General features: G+C 42.2%; 3 protein-coding genes across 5 annotated transcripts in view; 2 read left to right on the top strand and 1 right to left on the bottom strand.

Annotated features, from left to right (window-relative positions):
* NCOA1 (nuclear receptor coactivator 1) overlaps window positions 1-14822 on the top strand; it is a 129920-nt gene extending 115098 nt beyond the window's left edge. For 2 of the 3 annotated variants that reach the window (XM_005874913.2, XM_014546673.1), the window contains 3 exons: window positions 3103-3286; window positions 8778-8867; window positions 12481-14822. In XM_005874913.2, the coding sequence (XP_005874975.1) occupies window positions 3103-3286; window positions 8778-8867; window positions 12481-12651 (445 nt within the window). In that variant the 3' untranslated portion in view covers window positions 12652-14822. Of the gene's footprint in view, window positions 1-3102; window positions 3287-8777; window positions 8868-12338; window positions 12396-12480 lie in introns of all 3 variants that reach the window. The other variant, XM_014546674.1, reaches the window with a different exon arrangement.
* A 7747-nt stretch (window positions 14823-22569) lies between these two features.
* Window positions 22570-24756, bottom strand: PTRHD1 (peptidyl-tRNA hydrolase domain containing 1). The gene is made up of 2 exons (XM_005874911.2): window positions 24415-24756; window positions 22570-22915 (listed from the first exon to the last, which is right to left on the bottom strand). Exons 1-2 carry the CDS (start codon window positions 24664-24666, stop codon window positions 22745-22747), a joined length of 423 nt encoding a protein of 140 aa, XP_005874973.1. The 5' UTR covers window positions 24667-24756; the 3' UTR covers window positions 22570-22744.
* Window positions 24725-24898, top strand: part of CENPO (centromere protein O) — a 14154-nt gene continuing 13980 nt past the window's right edge. Inside the window, exon 1 of the mRNA XM_014546676.1 lies at window positions 24725-24807. The gene's annotated coding sequence lies outside the window, so the exon portion shown is untranslated. The remainder of the gene's footprint in view (window positions 24808-24898) is intronic.

Here is a 24898-nt window from a genome sequence, read left to right as displayed (position 1 = left end):
TTTTCATTGTTACAAATTAAACATAATTAAAGCATAGTGATGAATCACAAAAACAATATGTAATTATATATGTGTTTTCCGATGGTCTTAGGTGACCCCTGTGAAAGGGTCTTTCGACCCCCAAAGGGGTCGCGACCCATAGGTTGGCGACCCACAGGTTGAGAACCACTGCTCTAGGACCTCTTCCCCATATCTATTCCCTTGGTTATATCATCCAATCTTGTTGTCATACATGCCTATCACTATGCTATGACTCCCAAACACAAATCTCAGCCCGGACTTCTCCCCTACACACCGTACTGTATATACAACTGCCTAATCGACATTTCTACATGGAAGTCTCTTATACAAAGATGACGAGAACTAAGGGGATATTCTCCCCAAAACATGCTCCTCTCCTACTTTTCCCCATTTCAGTAAATAACTCCATTTTCCAGTTCTGCAGAGGAACACCTTTTCTTCTTGTTACCTGTCCCACTCGTCTTTTTCCTGGACCGTTGCAGTAGCCTCCTGCCTCCATGGTCCACCCTTGCTCACTACAGCAACCTTCAGCCAGAGTGATGCTTTTCAAACAGGAGGCCGTGTGTCAGTCAGTCCTTTATTCAGAACTCTCCAACTTACTCAACATACAAAATAGGGCTAGAAAGCGCCACTCAGTCTTGCTCCTGGATGCTTCTCTGACCTCATCTGCTAATCTCATCACTCACCCTGCCACATTGGCTTCTGTTTATTCTTCTGTTCCTCAGATGTGCCAAGTACATTGCAAACTCAGGACCTTTGCATTTTTAAAATCCCTCTGCCGGGATATTCTCTCAGTAGTCATGGTTTGCTGTCTCATACTTCATGTCTCTACTTAATGTCACCTTGTTAAACATAGATATTGAATGTCACCATAGTAAACTCCCCTGACCATGATTCCTAAAACAACACCATTTCCCACCCCTGCGCCTTCCTTTCCCTTCTTCAGCGCTTAACACCTGACAGAGTGTGTATTAGTCTGTTTATTTATGGTCTGTCTCTCCCACTAAAATATCAGTTTCCTAAGAGCAAGGACTGTTTTTGTTTACTCCTATATATCTATCCTTTAGAACAGGTAAGCACTTAATATATGTTTCTCCAACGAATGAGTGCAGATTTCCTATTCCTACTTAAGTCACTTCTTGGGTTCAGACACAATGTGGACTTGAGTTTTGTTGTACGTTAGCAGTTTTTGTGAACTTTGACTTTCCCATGTCATTTGAGAAAGAAAATAATTATCACCAACTCTTCAAACATTCACACTTGCTTATTTGGTTCATGGCAGCATATGTTTTGTGGCCACGCACTGTCCCTGTTGCACAGGGCAGGGATCACACGCAACGGGAGAATAGCCCCTGCTGTCAAGTCACCAAGAGCCTGGCTGGTGACAGGAGTAGGCGAAGAGAAGTAAAACACAAAACAAACAATCATTAATAGAATGTTGCGTTCAGAGACAGTAAGATGTGATTCTTTTTCATTACCTCTCTGGTGGCAAGAGAAAGAAAGAGTTAAAACAAATCTGTTTGTCCTGGAACTGGGCAGCTTTCCCTGTAACTCTAGTCACTGGGAGAGTCCTGCTGCTTATTAGCATTTTAAAGGCTAAGAAGGCCTGTTGTTTAACCCTTCATTTCTCAGATTTATTTGACCAAGAACTCCTCCTTCCTGCTTGTTAGTACCTGTCCTCCCTGTGGAACCCACTTTAGGCCAAAGTCTTAATTTTTCCCTGTTCACCTCATGATTTAGGGGCTACCAGTACCTGGTACTAGCTTAACGAAGCTATGATGGCTGCCATGAGGCCAACTAGAAAAGCAGAGGGAGGGGTCCTTCGGGCATAAGACCTAAGGTGCCAGTGAACCCCATAGTCCATTCCAGGACCTGGAACAGTGACTGATGCCACAGAACAGTTGGTCTCCTTCCCAGGATGGAAGAAACGAAAATGGAACTATTGGCAGGAGCAATTTGAAAGAACTTAATATATAGTCCCCAATATAAATTTGACAAGAAATTAAATCCTAAGCTTTCTCCACTAAGTATGACATCATTGCAGTCCTTGAAAATTCTGCATGCATTAACTTACATAAGCCCCGAGCCTCCACAGTGGTGATTGATCTATTGGTTGACAAATGAGCATTGTCTAAGGCAGAAATGTTCTCGTTGGAAAGTGAGCAGCAGCCTCATGGGTTTTTTCTTCTCACTCAGTTGTGGGGACACTGCCTCACAAGCATACACATTACACATAATTGTTCAGACATTAGTGGTTTACACATGCATTATTGACCATTTCCTAGGCATATAATTTCCTTTGAGCATTTGTGTTTTATGATTACTTGGGGAATATTTACTACTTTTCTTCAGGCATGATGAATAGCCTGTTTCTCAGCCTGTTAATTTCAGTATTACCTTAATCTGCCAAAGCTATCCTGCTTCCCTCCCAAGAGCTAGCAAGGAATAGATAAGCCATTGATAGGGTAAATATTCTTTTAAATAAAATTTTCCATAATTAACATTAAACCAGGTAGCATTTTACAATAAGCTCTTTGCAGCTTATTGTTTAACAATTGACAGATAATCATAAAACATTTGGTGTTTTGTAGAACTTATAAAAGACATACAATTCATATATTTTCCTTTAGATGTGTAGATCTGTATCACATAGAATTTTGGGGGTTCACATAAAGTTTCAAGTTCTATTCTATCTACTAAGAGAAACTGGCTTAACATTTATGATCTTAGAATGATTTTGATGGTTAAATGGGTAAACTTCAGTTATCTAGAAGATTTACTTATGTGAAAAACTTCCTTTCTTAATTATTCAGTCAATTGGAGCTTATCAACTCTGATACTAGGCCAGATGACTGTAACTTAAAATGAGCTCTTTTTAGTTATTAAACCCCTTGGGCAGAGTTGAGAATGCATCTGAATTATACTCAGTCCTTACATATTGTAATAAGATAAAGCCTATGTATAACTTAAGAATGTAAAGTATTTTCTTTAGAATTCTGTCTAGTAATTAAGAAACAAAGTCCAGTCACATTCCATGTTCATGATCAGTGGATGTAATTGGGATTGTTTTTGAGTTAACAGTGTATTCAGTCAAGCCGTCCAGAACCAGCCCGCGCCCGCACAGCCAGGAGTGTACAACAACATGAGCATCACTGTGTCCATGGCGGGTGGAAACACCAATGTTCAGAATATGAACCCAATGATGGGCCAGATGCAGATGAGCTCTTTGCAGATGCCAGGAATGAACACTGTGTGCCCTGAGCAGGTAAGCGGCACAACTGGCACACCACACCATACCACACCACAAATTATTATTCTGAGGAAAGTCAGGTGTATTTATAGTTACTCATCAAAATAACCACGTTTCTTTATTCTTCCCCTCTATCTTTTTGATAATTGCTATCCCTTAAGATATTCGATGGAAATTTTGACTGACCTTGTAAGATTTTAGTCTCAGGAGATTTTAGTGTTTTAGGTTTATTATAAAAAGTACATATAATGCATTGGCTTGGAATTTACCCCTGTATGTTCTGAACATTTTAGTACTTGCTATGTGCAAAGATAGCTGTATAGGAGATAATATTAACAAGCTAGGGTTAAACAACATGAACAAAGGATCAGTTGAATAATAGGACAAAACAGCTGTGAGGGGATGGACCCCCCTAGAACCATACATATTATGTCAGATGAAGGGTATATACAACTGACTACTGAGAGTGTAAAGGAACAACATCCCTGTTAGGAAAAACTACATGGAAAATTTGTCTAAGGAAAGAGAATAGAAAAGAGCATTTAAGTCTGGTTGTCACAGCATGATCTAGGCAGGAATAGAGGTTGAGAAGCTTAATGAATGTTAAAGGGATATTTTATGTTATATTTAGAGCAGAATAAATGTGATAGGCATTTTAGAGGTATTGCAGGCCATCTAAATGTTTAGAGTTTATCCTGGAGCCTCCTGAAGATTTTTAAAGAGAGAATTACTAAATTCAAAGTGATATTTAAGAAGATCATTGGTTACTATTCTCATTATCGGCAACTACAAAGTAGACTATGGTAAGTAGGCTTTGACCATGTAGCCATAATTTACAACAAATCTTAAAAAATATGTAAACACTGATTACCTTTTCTATAGAATTCCTTTCTGATACTAATTTTTTTAAAATCCCTACTCCCCATGTATTATGTAGTAAGCCTAATGAAGTTAGCAGGGAGAAAAAATAACAACTTAGTGATCCATATTCTATAGCAAAATAAAAGAACTAAATAGGATTGTTTCTCGTCCTTGTTATCTTGTTTTTATTCAGTTATTAGAATTATTCATTATTTACAGTAGATTAAAACAAAATAATAAAAAATATAATGCATTAGGTTAAAGAACATACATTTAAAGTGTATTTTTTATGTGGTGAGTTTTGCTTTTTTATTCAATTTTATATTCTCTGCCTTTTCATTGAAGTGGTTAGCCCATTTACATTTAATGTGATTATTGATATGGTTGGATTTAAAAGTCTCACTTTTATTCTTTTTAGTCCATCTCTTGCCTTTTTAAACATTTAATTGAATATTTAAATTCATTTTATCTCCTTTGTTGGCTATATATATATTTATCTTTACCTTATCATCATCTGCCTTAACGTGATACTTCATGACCTCATGTATAATATAAGAACTTCACAAAAGTTTATTTCCATTTCTCCCCTCCTATGCTATTGTCACATATATTATGCCTACATACCCCACAAAATATTGTTAGTACTTTTACTTTAAACAGTCAAGTATATTTTCTAAAAATTTAAATAAGAATTCTTTTATATTTACCCATGTAGTTATTTCTAGTGTTCTTCATTCCTTTGTGTAGATCCAAATTTCCATCTGTTAAATAAAGACCTTCTGCCTGAAGGTCTTTATTTAACACTTTTTTTTCTTTTTTTTTTTTTTTAAATTAAATCTTTATTGTTCAGGTTACATTTGTTCCTCTTTTTTTCCCCCCCATAACTCCCCTCCTCCCAGTTCCCACCCCACCCTCCGCCCTCACTCCCCACCCACTGTCCTCATCCATAGGTGCACGATTTTTGTCCAGTTTCTTCCCGCATCTCCCATTCCCCTTTCCCCCCCAAGAATAGTCAGTCCATTCCCTTTCTATGTCCCTGATTCATTATAATCACCAGTTCATTCTGTACATCAGATTATTTATTCACTTGGTTCTTAGATTCACTTGTTGATAGATGCATGTTTGTTGTTCACAATTTGTATCTTTACCTTTTTCTTCTTCCTCTTCTTAAAGGATACCTTTCAGCATTTCGTATAATACTGGTTTAGTGGTGATGAACTCCTTTAGCTTTTCCTTATCTGTGAAGCTCTTTATCTGACCTTCAATTCTGAATGATAGCTTTGCTGGATAAAGTATTCTTGGTTGTAGGTTCTTGGTATTCAGCACTTTGAATATTTCTTGCCATTCCCTTCTGGCCTGCCAAGTTTCTGTTGAGAAATCAGCTGACAGTCGTATGGGTATTCCCTTGTAGGTAACTGAGTTTCTTTCTCTTGCTGCTTTTAAGATTCTCTCTTTGTCTTTTGCTCTTGGCATTTTAATTATGATGTGTCTTGGTGTGGTCCTCTTTGGATTCCTTTTGTTTGGGGTTCTCTGCGCTTCTTGGACCTGTAAGTCCATTTCTTTCACCAGGTGGGGGAAGTTTTCTGCCATTATTTCTTCAAATAGGTTTTCAATATCTTGCTGTCTCTCATCTTCTGGCACCCCTATTATTCTGATGTTGGTACGCTTGAAGCTGTCCCAGAGGCTCCTTACACTATCTTCGTATTTTCGGATTCTTTTTTCATTTTGCTTTTCCGGTTGGGTGTTTTTTGCTTCTTCGCATTTCAAATCTTTGGCTTGATTCTTGCGCTCCTCTGGTCTGCTATTGGGTGTAATATTCTTTATTTCAGAGCGTGTATGCTTAATTTCTAGTTTCTTTATCATAGCATCGAGGGTCTCATTAGTTTTCGTGAGGCTCTCCAAAAGTTTATTGCAAGCCCTCAAAATTGCGTTTTTTAGCTCTATATCGTCCATTTCTGTCATGTTTTTTTGTCTCCGCATTTTTTATGCTTTCTTGGTGCACCCCCTAGTGGTCTTTGTGCGCAGTCTTGTTCTAGTTGAGCCTTGATTGTTGTAGTTAATACTAGAGGGATTTGACCACCAGGCCGACTGGCTGTGTGAATCAGCTGTGTCTGCCGCGGAAAACTTCTGTCCTCTGGGGAGGTGCTAATCTAGCCTTTGCCTGAGGCGATCTGGCAAATGGCTCTGCGCAGGGCTTGGGCGGGGCGGGCTCAACAGGGCGGGCGGGCGGAGGGAGCGGTTATGGCCCCTCTCAGTCCCGTTCCCAGAGGCTCTGCTTCTCAGAACCCCCGGAACCGCTGCAAACCTCGGAGGGAAAGCTGCCTTCCAACTGATGCCAGACACTCCCGCTTCTCCCGTTTGGGTCCGAGTCCCCAGCGATTCGCCCGTATCTGGAGCTCAGAGTCTGAGACTCCCCCCTGACCGAAAACGACAACCGCGCTCTCAGCCACCAGCCCGCTTTGCGCGCGCACCTCCGCACCTGAGTTTTTTCCACACTGCGCCTCCTCTGAGCCTCGGTGTGCTGTTATTTTTCCTTCTAGTTGAAGAGTCTCTCCTCAGCCAGCCTTCCTGTGGTTCTGGGTGATGTCCGTTCCGTCTTTTAGTTGTATTTTTGAAGTGGTTGTTTGCGGCAGCAGTCTGCGGTGTTTACCTATGCCGCCATCTTGGTCTCTCCTATTTAACACTTTTTATAGTGTAGGTTTGCAGGTGATGAATTCTTTCAGCTTTTATATGTGTGAGAAGTTTTTGTTTCACCTTCATCTTTGAAAATTATTTTCCCTGAGTTCTGGGTTGGCAGTTTTAGCTTTTAGTACTTTAAAGATGTTGCTCAGTATTTCTGACAAGATAACCGCTGTCATTTAGTCTTCATTCTTCTGTACATGTTGATTTTTCCCCCTTAAGGCTGCTTTTAAGATTATTCATTCACTTTATTCCTGGTTTTAAGCAATTTGATCATGATAGTCTTTAACGTGATTTTATTCATGGTTCTTGTGCCTGGTTGGGCTTCAGTGAGCTTCTTGATTTATGAATGTGTAGTTTTCATAAAATTTGGAAAAATGTTGGACATTATTTCTTCCAATATTTTGCCTGTCTACCAGCCCTCCACCCCGCCTTCAGAGACTCCAGTTACACATGTAGTAGGCCACTGGGAGTTATCCCACAGCTCACTGGTTCTCTGAGTCTGGGGGATTGGAGGTTTGGGGAGTGGTGTGAGGTCAGCCATTTTTTTCTCTATGTGTTTCACTTTGGATCATTTGTGTTGTTATAGCTTCAAGTTCACTGAATCTTTTCTTCTACAGTGTCCGACCTGTTCATTTTATAAATATATTTTTCATCTCAGGCATTGCTCTTCATCTCTAGAAGTTCAGTGTGGACCTTTTTTGTATCTTGCATATCTCTAACATGTTCAGTCTTTTCTCTCTCTTCTTGAACATATGGAATCTGATTATTATAATAACTGTCTTAATATTCTCACCTATCAGTTCTATCATATGCATCATTTTGGGGTTGGTTTCAATTGGTTGACTTTATTTTTCATTATAGGTCCTATTATTCTGCTACTTTGCATGCCTGGTCATTTTTTATTGGATGCTAGACATGAATTGTACCTTGTTAATACTCCTATAAATATTCTCGAGCTTTGTTTTTGGAAGTGGTTAAGTTACTTGAAAACAGTTTGATCATTTTCAGGTCCTGCTTTTTTCTTTGGTGACCACAGCTATGTGTATTATAGGGCTAATTTTACCCTAGTATTGAGGCAAATCCTACTTGATAATACATGAATTATAATGTTTTCCACTCTGGCTAGTGGGTTCAAGACATATTCCCATATCTTTGTGATCTTTGGGAATTATTCCATGAAAATCTTTTCAGATGAATCTTTTCTCTTCTTTGGGTAGTTCCCTGACACCTATTAGCTGATCAGTACTAAGCTGTAGACTCGAGGGGATCTGCAGATCTTCAGAACTTTCTCTCTGTGTAGCTCTCTCATCAGATATTCTACCCTGTGAATTCCAGCTGCCTTGGCCATCTCAGACTTCCAGCTGTCTCTTCTCAACTCAGGAAGTCTGCCAGGCTCTGCCTGGGTTCCCTGTCCCCACGCTAAGCCTGGAACTTCAGTCTAGGCAGTAGGCTAGGGTCATCACAGGACTCGTCTCAGTTGTTTCCCAACTCTTAGGAGTAACTTTCTTTCATTGCCTTTGTCCACTGTCTTGAGTGTCTTCACTTGATATATGTTGTCCAATTTTTTAATTGATTCAGGCAGAGGATAAATCTGATCCCTGTTACTGAATCTTGACTGGAAGTGGAAGTCTTTTGCAATTAACTTTTAATTGAAGTATCATATATAAGAATATAGAAAAAGCATACAACTAGATAAATTGTCACAAACTGAGCACACGGTTATAACTGCCAGCCAGGTCGACATTGCCAGCACCCAGAGGTTCTCCTCCTCTCCCTTCCACATCACTCTCCACTCCTACAAAGGGGACCACTGTCCTGACTTCTAACAACATAGACGATTGCTAAGCTCTGTATGTCTGCTGTCCTGTTACTTTTCTGTCAGTGAGATTGTTTTTCATTGAAGAATTTGAGCTTCAACTTAAACAACTATCTTGTAATTTGGTCTTGTACTTGTCTCTAATAGATCAGTGATTCGGCACTGAGACACACAGGCCTCTACTGCAACCAGCTTTCATCGACTGACCTTCTCAAAACAGAAGCAGATGGAACCCAGGTCAGTAAGAAAATTCTGAGCCCTAAGCTGCCAGAGGCACTCTAGAGACGCACGAAACTTTGTGCAGCATTGTGGTTAAGAGGATGACCTTGGGAGTCAGACCTGGGTGTGAGTCCTGGCCCTACTCTTCTTAGCTGTGTCATCTTGGGCATGTTAGGGAACCTCCTGAGCTGCTGTGTAACCAATAGACTAACAAGATACCTGCTTATAGGATTGTTGAGAGGGTTAAATTGTTGAGATAAACTTTCATAAGGTTTAATTTAATGTGGCTACTAATTACTATTTTGTAAATCAGCGGTTCTCAACCTGTGGGTTGCGACCCCTTTGGTGGTCGAATGACCCTTTCACAGGGGTCGCCTAAGACCATCCTGCATATCAGATATTTACATCATGATTCATAACAGTAGCAACACTACAGTTATGAAGTAGCAACGAAAATAATTTTATGGTTGGGTCACAACATGAGGAACTGTATTTAAAGGGCCAGAAGGTTGAGAACCACTGTTGTAAATAAACAGTGCTCAAATTCATATGTAGTCAAAATACCTCAAAAGATCTCAGTAAATTCAAGTAAAACAAAATGTTTGCCGTGTACTCTGCCTCCTTATTAGAAGTTTGTTTTAAAACAAACACATTTGTAATAGCTTAATCAATAAAGGAAAAAAATAAAAAAGAAAAAGAAATTTTAAAAAAGAAAAAAAAAAGCATGGGTGGCCACTTTTTTATATTGACCTACATTTGGAAATGTTGGAGGTTTTAATTCGCTAGGTAACTTTGGTTTAGTATTTAGTCTCTTAATAAGTAGTTTTAAAAAATTTACCAGCATTATGCTTAATGTGGTGATACAAAGAAACGTGAGACATCTTTGCCCTTTTGATGAATTATGTGAAGAAGGGAGGAAACAAAGTTAGATCTATGAAATAAATGCTCATGGTTTGCCAGGCACTATGCTGGGCACTATGCATTACCTCATGTAAGCTTCACTTTACCCCCAGGAAGGAGTAGTATTCCCTTTTTTCCCACAGATGAAGAAACAACCTGAGGAGGTTTGATTATATGCACAATTCACAAAGCCAGAAAGTGGCAGAGCTGTGGTTCAAACCCAGGTCTTTCTAACACTAAAGTTGATGCTCTTTCTGCTACACCACTGAGGGCCTGCTGAAAGATAAAACACATAGACTGTGCACATAAATTGTCACTCAAATTTTCGTTACAAGTAACAAGAGACATAAGTGTTTTTTAAAAAATAGTAAAAATTGCTGAGACGGTTAGATGAGCGTTTCCATAGGAGATGGGACTGAACTGGGCCTTGAGGGATAGTTTGCGAGACCAACTGAAGGAGAAAGGTCTTCGGGCTAGTTGTTAGAAGCTAGGGTGGGGTAAACTTGGAAGTCTAGGGGATTGGAAGTGGAGGGTCCGGAGACAGGGAGACAGTGGTCTATCTTAGCATAGTGCTGGGAAACCAAATTCACTGAAGGAAGGCAGAGGGTTTGCAATAAGAATTCATAGGAATTAAAATTGGTAGAATGTATTGGGACAAACTTCCAGGGGCCATGAATGCTAAACTTAGGGATATGGATGCAGTCCTGCAGACGTGATCCTGAGAGGAAGCAGTGATCCGAGCGCCAGTCTAGGCTTCATGTGGAGGCGGGGAGGGGAGAGAAGGAGCCTGGGCAGCAGCTCTGGAGGAGCAAGATCAGTTAGGAGGCTGTGTCCATTAGGGAAAAGGATCTGAGTCCTGTGGGGCTGAAGAGGGGATTCTGTGATGGGAAAGATGAAGTCTTCATTCACTAGAAGTTTTTTAAAGTCTCACACCTACGGAGACTTACACTGGGCAGCTCAACAAAATAGGTCAAACAAAACAATCAAGACTTGAAGTAAAAACGATTCTGGGAAAGCTTAAGAGGTTGGGATTCGGTTCCCACACCACCCCTTGACGTGGTAAACCTGAAGCTCTCTTTGCGTCTGGCCTCGCCTGTCTGTGAAGGTGTGGCAGCACTAGAAGTCCTTGGAGGGCTGGTCTAAGGGAGCTCTGTCCCAGCTTGTGGAGTGCTGGGATGAGGAGGAGGCAAGACAGGAGAGAACAGGAAAGGAACACAGAAAAGAGACGCAAGAAGAGGGATGGTAGGGAGATTGTTGACATGGGAAGAGAGCAAGGCCAGGGGGAGCTCTAGGAGGAAAAGTAGGAGTGAGGAGTTAGGGAGAACGAAGGTGAGGGAGGACACAGAGGCAGCTAGAGAATAGATTCAGACAGTTGGTATATTTTAGATACACAAGGCAGAGCCCAAAAGAAAACAACAATTGGAAACATGTGAAGGCAAGAAGCAAAATTTGGGAAAGTGGGGAAAGAGGAGGATGAGGAGAGAGAGGCCAAGGAGAGAAATGAGGCTATTCTAAGTAGAGTTCATTCATCAGGCACTAGAAAAGCTCAGGGATGCCGACTTTAGCTGAAGGAGAGTAGACAGGAGGTGTTGCTGGATCTGGATCGAGAGGACCAGGGGCTAGACTGATACGGCAACTGGATCACTGAGACATTTGACATTTGGCCAGTGAAGGTTAATGGAAAACAACTTTTGTTCAATTAGGATAAAATTTTTTTCAAAAAGCTGAATGTAATTGGCATGAATTAGTGACAAATGGCCAAGAAATGTACCATTAATCTAAAATACTTCAGGAACCTATTAAACACGAGGCTCAAGTTGGCCAAAAGCTTGAGACACTTAGTTAGATGTACTTAGATGACTGAGAAGGCCTTTCGATTCTTGGTCTGGAACATTTACAGTGTGATATTGGCCTTTATCAGTTCTACAAATGACTTTTTAATAAGACTGATTGGTAAAGACTAACTTCTGGTTTTGTTTTCCCAATAGAAAATGCTGTAACTATGCAACTGTAGACATTTTAAAGGAATAGTTCTATTATTACTGAAAGTAGTTAAAGGGAAAATTCACACTGTTCTCCTCTCGTAATTTACTGTTATTTTTACTTCATGTGTTTAAATGGATTATCAGGAAAAAAAGTTAAATATAAAATTGTTCTGCTAATATTTTGCTGTAATTCTAAAGGCAATAAATAAATATGTAATAGTACATTTAGGTACTTCGGGACATTAACTTTAGTAATTCTGATGTCCTGTTACTGAGTTGTGGTGGTTGTATTTTGCTAATACTGGGTTAAAGTCCTTAATTTTCTAACATCATAAAGATTTTTTTTATCCTACTAAAGTTCTCTGTAGAATGCTTTTGAACCAGTTTTCCAAATAACGTGTTGTTGTTTTTTTAACCCACCACTGGATACCCAGTCTCTGAAACTGGGCTTTTCCCAATCTTGGCAATATTAGCAATAATGCTCACTTTCAGTATTGATGGCAACCCTGTAGGAGGCTTGACCATTCCGATTTTTATTTTATTTTTAAAGTGTGAACTTTCCAGAACCCTGAGCAAAATGAGTGCAGCGATTTTCTTTTTGTAGGACAAGAAGACAGAAGAGTTCTTCTCTGTGGTGACTACAGACTAGAGGAATGCTCTAGTGAGTTTCCACTTCAAGTAGTACCCACTCATAAGCCGGGGGGGCAGACCTTTCTGTCTAAACACATCTTTTATTTGTGTTCCAGCAGGTGCAACAGGTTCAGGTGTTTGCTGACGTCCAGTGTACAGTGAATCTGGTAGGCGGGGACCCTTACCTGAACCAGCCTGGTCCACTGGGAACTCAAAAACCCACGGCAGGACCACAGACCCCCCAGGCCCAGCAGAAGAGCCTCCTTCAGCAGCTACTGACTGAATAACCACTTTTAAAGGAATGTGAAATTTAAATAATAGACATACAGAGATATACAAATATATTATATATTTTTCTGAGATTTTTGATATCTCAATCTGCAGCCATTCTTCAGGTCGTAGCATTTGGAGCAAAAAAAAAAAAGGAGTTCAGTTTTGTTGGGAGATTGAGAGATGTTTTTGTTTCTTTGTAACGGCCTTGGATATTGAAAAATAACAAGGCAGAACAGTTGGACAATCTATTTCTTGAGCCAAATTTAATTATTCTTATTTTTGTAATCAGTCATTGGCTTCTTATCTGGATGAAGGCCTTTGGAGGAGAACCAAAAGGACAAGTTCCACAGGGAAGACAGAGCCTCGCCTCCGCAGGCTCAGCTCCGACTCTGCCCAGGAAGAAGGGCCTGTGCCCTCACCAAAGGCTGTCACGTGTCTCTAACCAACCCCAGGCAGCTTGTGTGTACAATCAGCTTCTTCTAGCAACTCTGTATCTGTTGGCTTCAAGAGAATATTTTGCCTCCACATATGTACCCCTTTTTTAAAGATGGATTTAAACCAAGATGCCTCCAGGAATGAGGACGAAATGAGTGTATTCAGAGGAATCCAAAAAATACAGTTTGGGGAAAATGCAATAATTTTTGATGAGATGGGTGAAGGACAAGAAGCGAGTTCTGTCAATTATTGTAGATACAATTTTCTGATTAAATCTGGGAAAAGGCAGCCTGTTCTTTCTGCTTTTATTGTATTAACAGCTGGAGTAGCTAAAGTTATTTAAAATAAAATTAAGTTTATGATCCAAGTAGCTTATTTTTCCCTTTAAATCTCACTGTAAATATATTTGATTTCTTGTAGAAATTTATTTCCTTCTGTTTAATTTTATGGCTTTATTATCATACTCTTGATTTTTCTATATTTGTGTGTGAAATATAACATTGATTGAATTGCAGTTACATCTGGCTAGTAAGATTTCATTATTTTAATAACTGTGATACCATGTATGGATTTACTTTGGGGTTCAAATCAAAATGCCAACTGCCGGAAAGAGCCGTTCCAGATGAGCTAGAGCTCGCACTGCCCTAGTGTCTCGCTGGGATCATCTGCCTTGAGAGCAGTGTCAGGAATTGTCACCAGAAGTGCACAGGCTACTTGTACAGAGAAATTAGTACTCAAAGGAAATCTTACTTTTTTTAGATTGACTTTGGGAATTTTAATTTTCATCAGTGCAAATATGAATTTATTCTGCTCTGAGGCTAACTGGTACCATGTTTTCCCTTTGTGTCTTGTCACTCTGCCACATCTTGTCTCATCCTGGCCTTTGAGTCAAGGACCCAGTGAACTGACTTTCTAGTTCTAGAAGTTCTGCTGCAAGGCCAGGAAAGCTTGAGAAAGGTCTTGTGGAAGAAGCAAAGGTCACCCCCATCACTCGCCTTTACCTGCACTCCTGGGCCTGTGAATGATGACAGCACCTGACATTGCGCACCAGCTACCTCTGCTTCCATGGCAGAGAAAAGGCCATAAGAACTCACAGTGGAAGAGGAGCTTGGACTCAGACATCAAGGAAGAAGCCATTTTCCCAGGTCCTTCTCTCTGCGTCTCACCACCCCTAGTTACAAATAACTCCATTGGACAGCATCTATTCAAAAAGTATAATACCGAATCAAAAGATTGGCGGAAGGGCTCACATGGGTAGCAACTATGAAAGAGAAATAGGACACGTCTCAGTTACAAACATTATCTCTTTTCCTTTTTCAGAAAAATGCATCCCCGATGTCATTCATTCCCAGCTTGAAAGCCCAGCCATATTACTCTAGTCCCTACCAAACTGCTCTAGGATATCATCTCTGTTCTGTTTGTGATATTTAGACTTGCAGACTTCAGGAAGTTCACCTTTAACTTGAGCATTCCAGATGAAGTTTCCTGACTCAGTACTTTCGAATAAGGACTAGAAAAAAAGTGGTAAGGAAAATTGGAGATGCTAACATCCTCCTCCATCCCAACTGCACCTTAATGTATGCATGTCACCTTCAAGGTTTTATAATTGCACTGTTTGTTTTATGTATGTACAGATTGAAATTATTGCTACATTTGAGGAAAATAAAATTGCTTGCTTCTATGTAATTCCTGTCATTCCACAGGAAATGCACTTTTCCAGCTGCTGAATAGAATTTGTTTAACAACCTCATGGGTTGCCTCTTCATTTACAGGGAAGAAGTGAAACCTACATCCTACAGGAATTGCCAAAGCCCAAAATGACTAATGGGTAATTGAAGGATAATAAGAGAAAGAATCCCTGAAGCCAGAGATCCTGGAAGTCACCCTAATGCGAACCAGCTCAGTGAAATTTGAGAAGGTCAAAGTGAAGTCCTGACAGTGGGCCTAGAGGAAATTCTGACTTTGACCATTTGTCTGATGATTAAACACGCTGGTCCGGCTGTTTGTTACCCAGGCGATCTGGTCCCCCCCAGCACTTCAGAGTCACACGATACCGTATCTCTCGCTGCTATTGGCTTTTATATACTAACATTTATTATGCAGATGTTGAATCTTACTTGAGGAGACTTTCAATCTGACAGGCCCTGTTTCTTATTTGTGTGTGTTTAAGGCAGCTTAAATCCACTAATACTTGGCTCAGTGTGTGTGTGGGTAAGGAGGGTAAGCAAGTGTGATACCAACTAGAGGGCAGGGGTGGATGTATATCCTATACATGTTCCTACACACAGATACACACAGATTTGGTAGCTGTTGTCTGAAATAGTATTTATGGGGAACAGACCCTTTGTTTCCCGAAGTTGGGATAAGGTAAAAATACTTCTCTTCAATGAGGCTAAACATTGATTTAAATTTATCCTAAAGTAGTTGTGGGAAGGCCATTAGAAAAACAAATAGAAACAATTGAGGGAACAGTGAGGTTGACACAGAGAAACTTCATCTTTATGGTTTTGCCTAAGATAGGTTCCATACCTAGAAACTGTCTTCTGGATCCTGACAATCAAAGAAAAAGAAAGACAACTGTCTGCTCACACAGAAGTGGGGCTGATTTCCTGGCTGACTGGTCTTCCCAGAAGGCAGCTCCACTTGAATAAAGTGATGGATTCAGAGCAGGCTTGATCCTGGACCATTCCCGTGTCTCTGAAAAAGATCTGGATGAGTTAGATCCATACATTCTTTTGATTGGTGAAAACTGCCAAAGGAAGCATTCCTCCATCCAGAACCTTTTCTGCTAGTGCTAAATTAGTTGTTTTTTAAAAATCCTCACCCGAGGATATTTTTCCATTGATTTTTAGAGAGAGGGAAAGACAGAAATATCGATGTGAGAGAAACACATCGATTAGTTGCCTCCTGCACGTACCCCAACCAGCGTCCAGGCCGGGGAGCAGCCTGCAACCGAGGTACGTGCCCTTGACAGGAATCAAGCCTGGGACCTTTTAGTTCGCAAGCCGACGCTCTGTCTACTGAGCCAAACCAGCTAGGGCTAAATTAGTTTTCTTTATATTTTTTATTTTTATTGCTATAAGAGCTCTCAACAAGATTAAAGAAACACAAAGCTCTGGCCTCTTCCACTCATTTAATACATTTTATTGTCTTTATCCAAGGTAGTAGGGATAGGGAAGGATCAGACAGACATGGACCCTTCCTTCCCAGAGCTTATATTCACCAGGGGGGACTTTGTGCTTATAATCAGAATTGGATTACGTTAGTGAGACCTTGTCTGTAGAGTCCAGGAAGGTTTCCTCGAGGAAGAAATGCCATTTGAAGTGAGGTTTACCAGATGGTGAGGAAGTAGCTAGTGATGAACAGTCTGAGGAACAGCACATGCAGAGGCCTTGACAGAGGAAGGGACCCTGGAGAGCTGGGTTTTTTAATTGTTAACTGGTGTTCCTGAGTTTTCATAACCATTTTATTAGAATTACTAGGGGCTCAGTGCATGATTTCATGCACCTTGAAAGGAACCGTGGGCCGAGAGGCTGCAGTGGGCACAGGGGCAGATCTCAGCCCATCCTCAGAAACCCCGCCTGGCCCCTCCCGCTTCGGCCCCCTGTCCCGTCTGCTGGCAGCCCCGCTCCTGCTGCCGCAGCTCCCACATGCTGATGGCACCCGGCTCCACTTGCACCTGCTGACGGTGTGGAGCGATTGGGGTCAGTGCCATCAGCGGGTGCGAGCAGCGGCTGCTGCCCCAATCGCCCCTTAGGAGCAGGGGGAGGTGGAGAAGTCGCCAGCAGCCACCACTCACACCTGCTGGTGGCGCTGAGTGATCGGGACCGGCACCTGGCACCGGCAGTGGGTGCAAGTGGGGCTGGCGCTGGCAATGGGTGCAAGTACCAGGCAGGACCGCGGCACACGGGAGCAAAGAATTTTCAGTAACCACCAGAGGCTCACCCCGATGTCAGCAACCGTTGCCCCGCCTTGGTCTGGTGCCCCCACTCACCTGCTCTACCATCCCGAAGCAGCCAATGCCCGCCATGTTCCGCACACGCCCCTGGTGGTCAGTGCACGTCATAGCGACTGATGGTTCGGTTGTTCCACCATTCAGTCTATTTGCATATTAGCCTTTTATTATATAGGAAGATGTTAGCGGGTAGACTGAAAAGTAATTGAAATCAGCTAAGAGCTCCAGGAGGAACATGAACTAGGCTTTGGGATCCTCAGTTGGAAATTGTGCCAGCCACTAGCTGAGATATCTTCCATTACCAGCTCTATCCAGAAGTATAGGTTTTTACATATTTTACACAATACTCTATTGTAGTTGATAACAATATTAGAAACATTCAGGAAAAATAAATTTGCTGTAACAATTTGTAAGGTGCTTTTCAGTACATTCATGTAATCCTTTGTAGTCCTTTAAGAAAGTTCTCGTAAAAGGAAAAACTCTAGCCCTAGCCGGTTTGGCTCAGTGGATAGAGCATTGGCCTGTGGACTGAAAGGTCCTGGGCTCGATTCTGGTCAAGGGCACATGCCCAGGTTGTAGGTTCAGTCCCCAGTAGGGGACATGGAGGAGGCAGCCGATCCATGATTCTCTCTCATGATTGATGTTTCTATCTCTCCCTCTCCCTTCCTCTCTGAAATCAATAAAAATATATTTTAAAAAATAAAAATTCTAAAAGGTTATAGCAAACACTTTTTACCAATGGATTGGGACTTGAAACCAAGTCTTCCAATTCCAAATTCTGGATTCATTATCCTGCACTATTATGATGTAGGACTAATTCAGAGTCTTATTGTGTGACCTTAGGCAATTTTCTTACATGAAATAACTTTCAAAAACAGGCCTTGAAAAGGAATGAGAACTCAAGGGCTGAGGAGAGAGGACCTGGCCCATTCTCTGAAGACAGGCAGAGCCTCTTGCCCTTTGGAGGCCTAAATGGGGGTGAGCTTTGTGATAAGGTCAGCAAGGTGTCCCACTACAATTTTTAAAAAATGTTTTTATTGATTTTAGAGAGAGAGGAAGAGAGGGATAGAATCATCAATGCTGAGAGAGAATCATCAATCGGCAGTCTCCTGCATGCCTCCTACTGGGAATCAAGTCCACAACCCAGGCATTGTGCCCCAACTAGGAATCAAACCATGACCTCCAGGTTCACCGGTCGACACTCAAACACTGAACCACACCAGCTAGGCCCCACTAAAATTTTAGGAGAGGCAGTCTGCCCATATCTAAACAGGAAATGAAAAGGGAGTTCCATGAGACTGCAGTGTCATCTCTTAGCTTAAAAGAATTTTGGAAAATGGGTTCTGTGTGAGGCAGGTATAAAATGACTGACAGGATCCTTTTTTGTGAGGCAGGAAATTTGTTTTCTTGGATCAGATCATAGAAGCATTCACTTTTCTCCGTCTCTTGGTTCTTCTGCAGACAAAGAATTTTTCTCCTACCCTGGATTTGGGATCTGGTCAAATTATTTGTGCTTGTCTCAGAAATTTGGTAGTTTGTGCAACCAACAGAACCAAGCAATTCCCACAGGTATCCAAAGCAAGGCTGAGACATGGGCTTGAGGAAAATAAAAAATTAAAATATTAGAAAGGGCCCAGCCAATGTTGTTCAGTGGTTGAACGTCAACCCAGGAACCAAGAGGTTCCCGGTTCAATTCCCAGTCAAGGCACATGCCCAGGTTGTGGGCTTGATCCCCAGTAAGGGGTTTGCAGGAGGCAATCGATGTTTATTTCTCATCAACATTTCTATCCCTCTCCCTTCCTCTCTAAAAGCAATAAAAATATTTTAAAAAATAAAATGTTAGATAGGAATATCTGTTCCATCAGGTTTTCCTCCCACGACAATGCCCAGAGGTCCTATAGTACAGAATAAAACACAAAACCTTAGACCAAGGTGGTGTTTACTCCATGTTTTGATGAACTGTTGCAGGACGGACACTGATGAGAAGTACAGATGCTTGCCTGAATCTGTTTCCTTTCTAATCATGGAGTTTCCAAATCGGTTAAGGGAAACTTTTCTTTCTACTCTGCCAGGCAATGGGCTAGGCCAGTCGTGGGCAAACTATGGCCCGTGGGCCGGATGCGGCCCGTTTGAAATGAATAAAACTAAAAAAAAAAAAGACCATACCCTTTTATGTAATGATGTTTACTTTGAATTTATATTAGTTCACACAAACACTCCATCCATGCTTTTGTTCCGGCCCTCCGGTCCAGTTTAAGAACCCATTGTGGCCCTCGAGTCAAAAAGTTTGCCCACCCCTGGGCTAGGCTAATACTCTTTTTTAAAAATAGATTTTATTGATTTTTTACATAGAGGAAGGGAGAGGGATAGAGAGTTAGAAACATCGATGAGAGAAAACATCGATCAGCTGCCTCCTGCACACTCCCTACTGGGGATGTGCCCGCAACCAAGGTACATGCCCTTGACCAGAATCGAACTTGGGACCCTTGAGTCCGCAGGCTGACGCTCTATCCACTGAGCCAAACTGGTAGGGCTAGGCTAATACTCTTGTGCTAATAATCTCTTAGTTTGTACAGCACTTTTTAAAAAATATATATTTTACTGATTTTTTTACAGAGAGGAAGGGAGAGGGATAGAGAGTTAGAAACATCGATGAGAGAGAAACATCAATCAGCTGCCTCCTGCACACTCCCCACTGAGGATGTGCCCGCAACCAAGGTACATGCCCTTGACCGGAATCGAACCTGGGACCCTTCAGTCCGCAGGCCGAGGCTCTATCCACTGAACCAAACCAGTTAGGGCTGTATAGCACTTTCACATACAGTATGTCATTTGATTTTCAAAATCCTTTGAAGCAATTAGAGTAGGGCATAGCCTTCTCTTACAGATGGGGAAATAAGCTCAGATTTTTTGCCAGGTGGCTAGAAGTTCTGGACCCCAGAGTCAGTTCTTTGGTTTTGGGATGAAACCTGCCATTGTTCCCACTGCACAATACAATGAGATAAAAGCACCATGACACAATGACACAGAAAGACTGATGAGTTGCCCTGGCTGGTGTGGCTCAGTTGGTTGAGTGCCGTCCCATGCACTGAAAGGTCACTGGTTCGATTCCTGGTTAGGGCACATGCCCAAGTTTTGGGTTCCATCCCCAGTTAGGTTGCATATGGAAGGAACAGATTGATGTTTCTCTCACATCAATGTTCCTCTCTCCTTCTCCCTAAAAGAAATCAATTTTTTTAAAAACCTATTTTTTTTTAAAAACCTATTTTTAAAAAGAAATTTTTTAAAGACTAATGAGTTAAAAATTGTTCTCTGGAACTCAAGTTCCTTACAAGTTCGGTGGGGTTTTCATTTTGAAAGTAAATTGGACACTAACTTTGGTTTTGCTAAAGTACTGATTTTTTTTTCATGTTTTAAATTTGCACGAGGGTAATAGTTCTGAAGTGAGTCCCTGCACTCTCCCTTCTTTTCTCTTAAACTCAGTACCACTCACATTCATATGCATCTTAAGTCTACTCTTCTAGCCAAGACCTCTCTCAAAATCTGGTCTTGAATTTCCAACTGGTGAACATTACCACATGGATGGATCCCCACTCCCCAGCACCTCAAACCTAAGTCCCAAACCAAATAACTTCCCCACAAATAAGCTATGGTGTCTCTTATCTGCATTAATTGCATCATCATTCTCAACAACTCACTCCCATTCATCTCTCCAAATTGCGGAAAATTATCCCTTGTAGTGGCTCATGCTATCCTCTTTCTAACCCTGTTAATCACGGACCAAATTCAGGACTTATCTTTCTTTGAATGATTATAGTAACCACTTTTGTGCCTCTTACATTCACCCGTCACAGTCGTCAGAGAAATCTTTCTAAACACAACCTTCAGAATCTTTTAGTGACTTTATCTTGCCTATAGTTGACCTGAAATAACTCTTACCTTTTAAGTATCATAACTTTCCATACTCTAAACAAATGATCTTTATTCTTGAATTTACTGTGTTCTCACTTCCATGTCCATATCATTTTCTTCCATAGTTTGTAATACTTCTTTCCCCTTCCTGCTTGTCCTTCAAGGCTTCAATTTAGATGCCCTTTCCAAGAAGTCTTTACTGGTCCCCACACTTAGATCTTATTCCCCTCTTCTGTGCTAACTTGACATTGAAGGACAGCTAAAACTTGTGAGGCAATGGTAGCCAAGGGCAGTGGTTCTCACCCATTTTTCCATACACCTTTGCATCAGTAACCATGGTTCACTATTGCCAAGATTCTCAACCAGGTAGCACAGTACACACCCTAAGGAAGGAATCTCAGAATCTGCGCAGAAGATGTATATTGATTAAACAGCACTAAAATGTGCTTTTAACAACCACTTCTAGAGAAGCCCTCTACTTTCTGTCAGCACCATGAGAAGCAATGACCTAGACACTGGTCCTCAACTTTATAAGGTCAGAAACTCATCTGGTGATAATTGGGCCTTAGGGTATTGAGACATACAACTCACAGTCACAGGAGGATGGTTCATAATCCAGAATGTCAATTAACCAACATAAAATGGAAGACACAGCTTCCCGGTGCTTGAACTACTTATAACCACCTTCTAGTATTTAGATCAGCCGTGGGCAAACTACGGCCCGCGGGCCGGATCCGGCCCATTTGAAATGAATAAAACTAAAAAAAAAAAAGACCGTACCCTTTTATGTAATGATGTTTACTTTGAATTTATATTAGTTCACACAAACACACCATCCATGCTTTTGTTCCGGCCCTCCAGTCCAGTTTAAGAACCCATTGTGGCCCTCGAGTCAAAAAGTTTGCCCACCCCTGATCTAGATGGTAACCAAATAGGTAACCCACGATGAGAGGTTAAGGGAAGACTGGACTGACAAAACACTGACTTCGATCTTGGGCAAGTCAAAGCTTTTCTGAATCTGTAAACTTGAGACAAGACCACCTGCATCATAAAGCTTGACTAGCACATATGGACACAGTTAATTTTTTTTTTAATTCTCACCTGAGAATATTTTTCCACTGATTTTTAGAGAGAGGGAAAGACAGAGAGCAATATCAATGTGAGAGAAACACATCGATTGGTTGCCTTCTGCATGAGCCCCAACCAGGGCCTGGGCCAGGGAGGAGCTTGTAACCAAGATACATGCCCGTAACTGGAATCGAACCTGGGACTCTCTGGTCCACAGGCTGACTATCCACTGAGCCAAACCGGCCAGGGCTGGACATAGTTAACTTTAAAACGTTTTTTACATATAAGAAACTTACAAAGCAGAGGAGATTCTTGTCAAAGATTTATCACCTATTCCAGGGCTTGCAGCACAACTTTTGCTCTATTGAAAAATATATTTTTTTGGTAAACTTGGTACGCAAAGCCAGATATAGTGGAAGAACTCTATTCCTAACAAAAATGGAAAGGCATTTTCTTGACCCTTGTATGAGTCTAACCAAATCTTCTATTTGAGCAATGACCCATAAATAACATTGCTGTTCACCTACTTTCCCCCTCTGAACTTACGAAAAATAAGAGAAAGTACTTACTAATGACAACTTTAATGTGAACATGTGTTTAACCCTCCAGAAAGTGTCATAAATTACAGGGAAGAGCAAGTTGCCATTGAAAGGAGTACATGATGCTTAGGAATGGATGGCATGCAGTTTCTGGACCCAGCTGACACTCAAATGTATGAAAGCAATTCATAACATCAGTCACTTGAACAATCGGAACTTCTTCACGTACTGATTCACTTCTTCCTTGGGGTAGGGACGGAGTGCAATGCAAGTGGCGACATTCTCTGGCTGCTCCAGCCATAGCATGTGGTCGACGTTCTTCTCCTGCAGTGTCCCAGCCAGCTCCTTCAGGGTGGCCTCATCTGGGGCCTACAAGAAGCAGAACGTAGAACATCGATGGAATAGCCCGTTTAGGGAGTGTCAAGTCAACGGGAAGAAATATGGGGGGGAGGAGGCTCCCCTGAACTGAAAGTGGAGGAACGGATCTCCCAAAGGAGCTGTGGAGCATGTCTCCAGAAGTAAGAGCTTCATTGCTCCATTTTTCATTCTCTCTCTGTAGGACATTAGATAAATTGCCTGGGGGCTGGGGAGAAAGGGAGAGGCTTAGTATTTCTGTTCAGAAAATGGAGATTTTTCTCTTCCTTCTTGAAATGCTGCATGCCTTGTCAGTAATGATGCTCTATACCAGCGGTTCTCAACCTGTGGGTCGCGACCCCTTTGGCGGTCAAACGACCCTTTCACAGGGGTGGCCTAAGACCATCCTGCATACCAGATATTTACATGACGATTCATAACAGTAGCAACATTACAGTTATGAAGTAGCAACGAAAATAATAATATGGTTGGGTCACAACATGAGGAACTGTATTTAAAGGGCCAGAGGGTTGAGAACCACTGCTCTATACGTTTTCTAGTCCCCTTGTGGCCGGTGCCCAAATAGCTATCCCTAACCCTTCAGCCAGCTCTTCAGCAGAAGTTACAAAGGGTAAGGAAGGGTAAGATCTGTTTGGCCATCTGCAAAAGGGCCTTCCCGCTATGTTACACCCCTAGTGTTTGTGACGCTGGGTTCAATGTACACTAGGGTTCACCTTTATTTTCAAGTAATTTGGCGTCATGTCCAGGTCAACACTTCCATTTCACTGGCAATAAGAAATCCCGAGTCCTTATCCTGGTCGGTTTTGCAGGAAGGGAGGGTAACAATTTCATCCCAGAGGCAGCATTAAAAGGCCGGCCCAGTGCACTGGTGGAAAGGCGGTCTCTGCAGCCTCCTCTCGCACAGGTATCACTAAGACGGCCGCAGGAGAGACCGGAGGGGTGAGAGCCCATTTAATAACGGACCCCATGTCCCCTTTTCACTGTCAGGCCCTCCCCAGCCAAGGGAAAAGACTCTCTGAGTCAGTGGTTCTCAACCTTCCTAATGCTGCGACCCTTTAATACAGCTCCTCATGTTGTGGTGACCCCCAACCATAAAATTATTTTCGTTGCTACTTCATAACTGTAATGTTGCTACTGTTATGAATCGTCATGTAAATATCTGATATGCAGGATGTATTTTCATTGTTACAAATTGAACATAATTAAAGCACAGTGATTAATCACAAAAACAATATGTAATTATATATGTGTTTTCCGATGGTCTTAGGCGACCCCTGTGAAAGGGTCGTTCGACCCCCAAAGGGGTTGCGACCCACAGGTTGAGAACCGCTGCTGAGTAAATAGCTCAAGCAACCCCAGAACCGTCCCCAAATCTTAGATGCTAAAGACTCCTCCCACTAACACGTCCCCCAACACGGACTCAAGGCCACACCCACTTCCGGTCTCGACTCCCACAGCGCCCCTCTCCCCGCCCCCTCCGGCCGGGGCCTCACCTCAAGGACCACCTTGCGCATGCGCCCCAGCTCCCGGAGGTAGGCCACAGTGTGCGGGTGGTCGCGGTGAACGTGCAAGGCCGCGGTGGCTGCGTGGCAAGCCTGCGCTACCAGTGCGCCCGCGGGCCAGGAGAATGGAGCCTGCGATAGATCCTTTCGTAACACCAAATACTGTACCAAGACCTGCGGCTCCGCGCTGGGTGCCGCCATATTCCTGCCCAGCAGGAAGGCCTGGCCTAGTCCGCGGTGCATGCTGGGATCAGGGAGGGGCCCTGAGCGCGGCCATGTTTTTGTACGGAGGCTGCGCAAAGCATGCTGGGTCCCAGTGGCTGGCTTTTGAAGGCGAGGATGGCGGGAACTCGTCCCTGGGCTGCGTGAGCCCGAGGAGAGGAGGTAAGGAAGGAGGTGAGGGGAAATGAGGTTCGGGCCGGTGGCTGGGGTGGAAGGCTACATGGCCCCTCGCAGCTCCTGGCGTGTGGGAGGC

The sequence above is a fragment of the Myotis brandtii genome, unplaced genomic scaffold, assembly GCF_000412655.1.
Source record: "Myotis brandtii unplaced genomic scaffold, ASM41265v1 scaffold454, whole genome shotgun sequence".
NCBI classification, from domain to species: Eukaryota; Metazoa; Chordata; class Mammalia; order Chiroptera; family Vespertilionidae; genus Myotis; species Myotis brandtii.
This window is presented reverse-complemented; position numbering and strand designations above follow the sequence as displayed.

What these genes read in the sequence shown, in the direction of transcription:
- PTRHD1 (XM_005874911.2), bottom strand. Translation starts at nt 24,666, where the DNA reads ATGCACCGCGGACTAGGCCAGGCCTTCCTGCTGGGCAGGAATATGGCG. An exon ending in TGCGCAAGGTGGTCCTTGAG is followed by an intron (nt 22,916 to 24,414) that starts GTGAGGCCCCGG and finishes TGCTTCTTGTAG; the next exon opens with GCCCCAGATGAGGCCACCCT.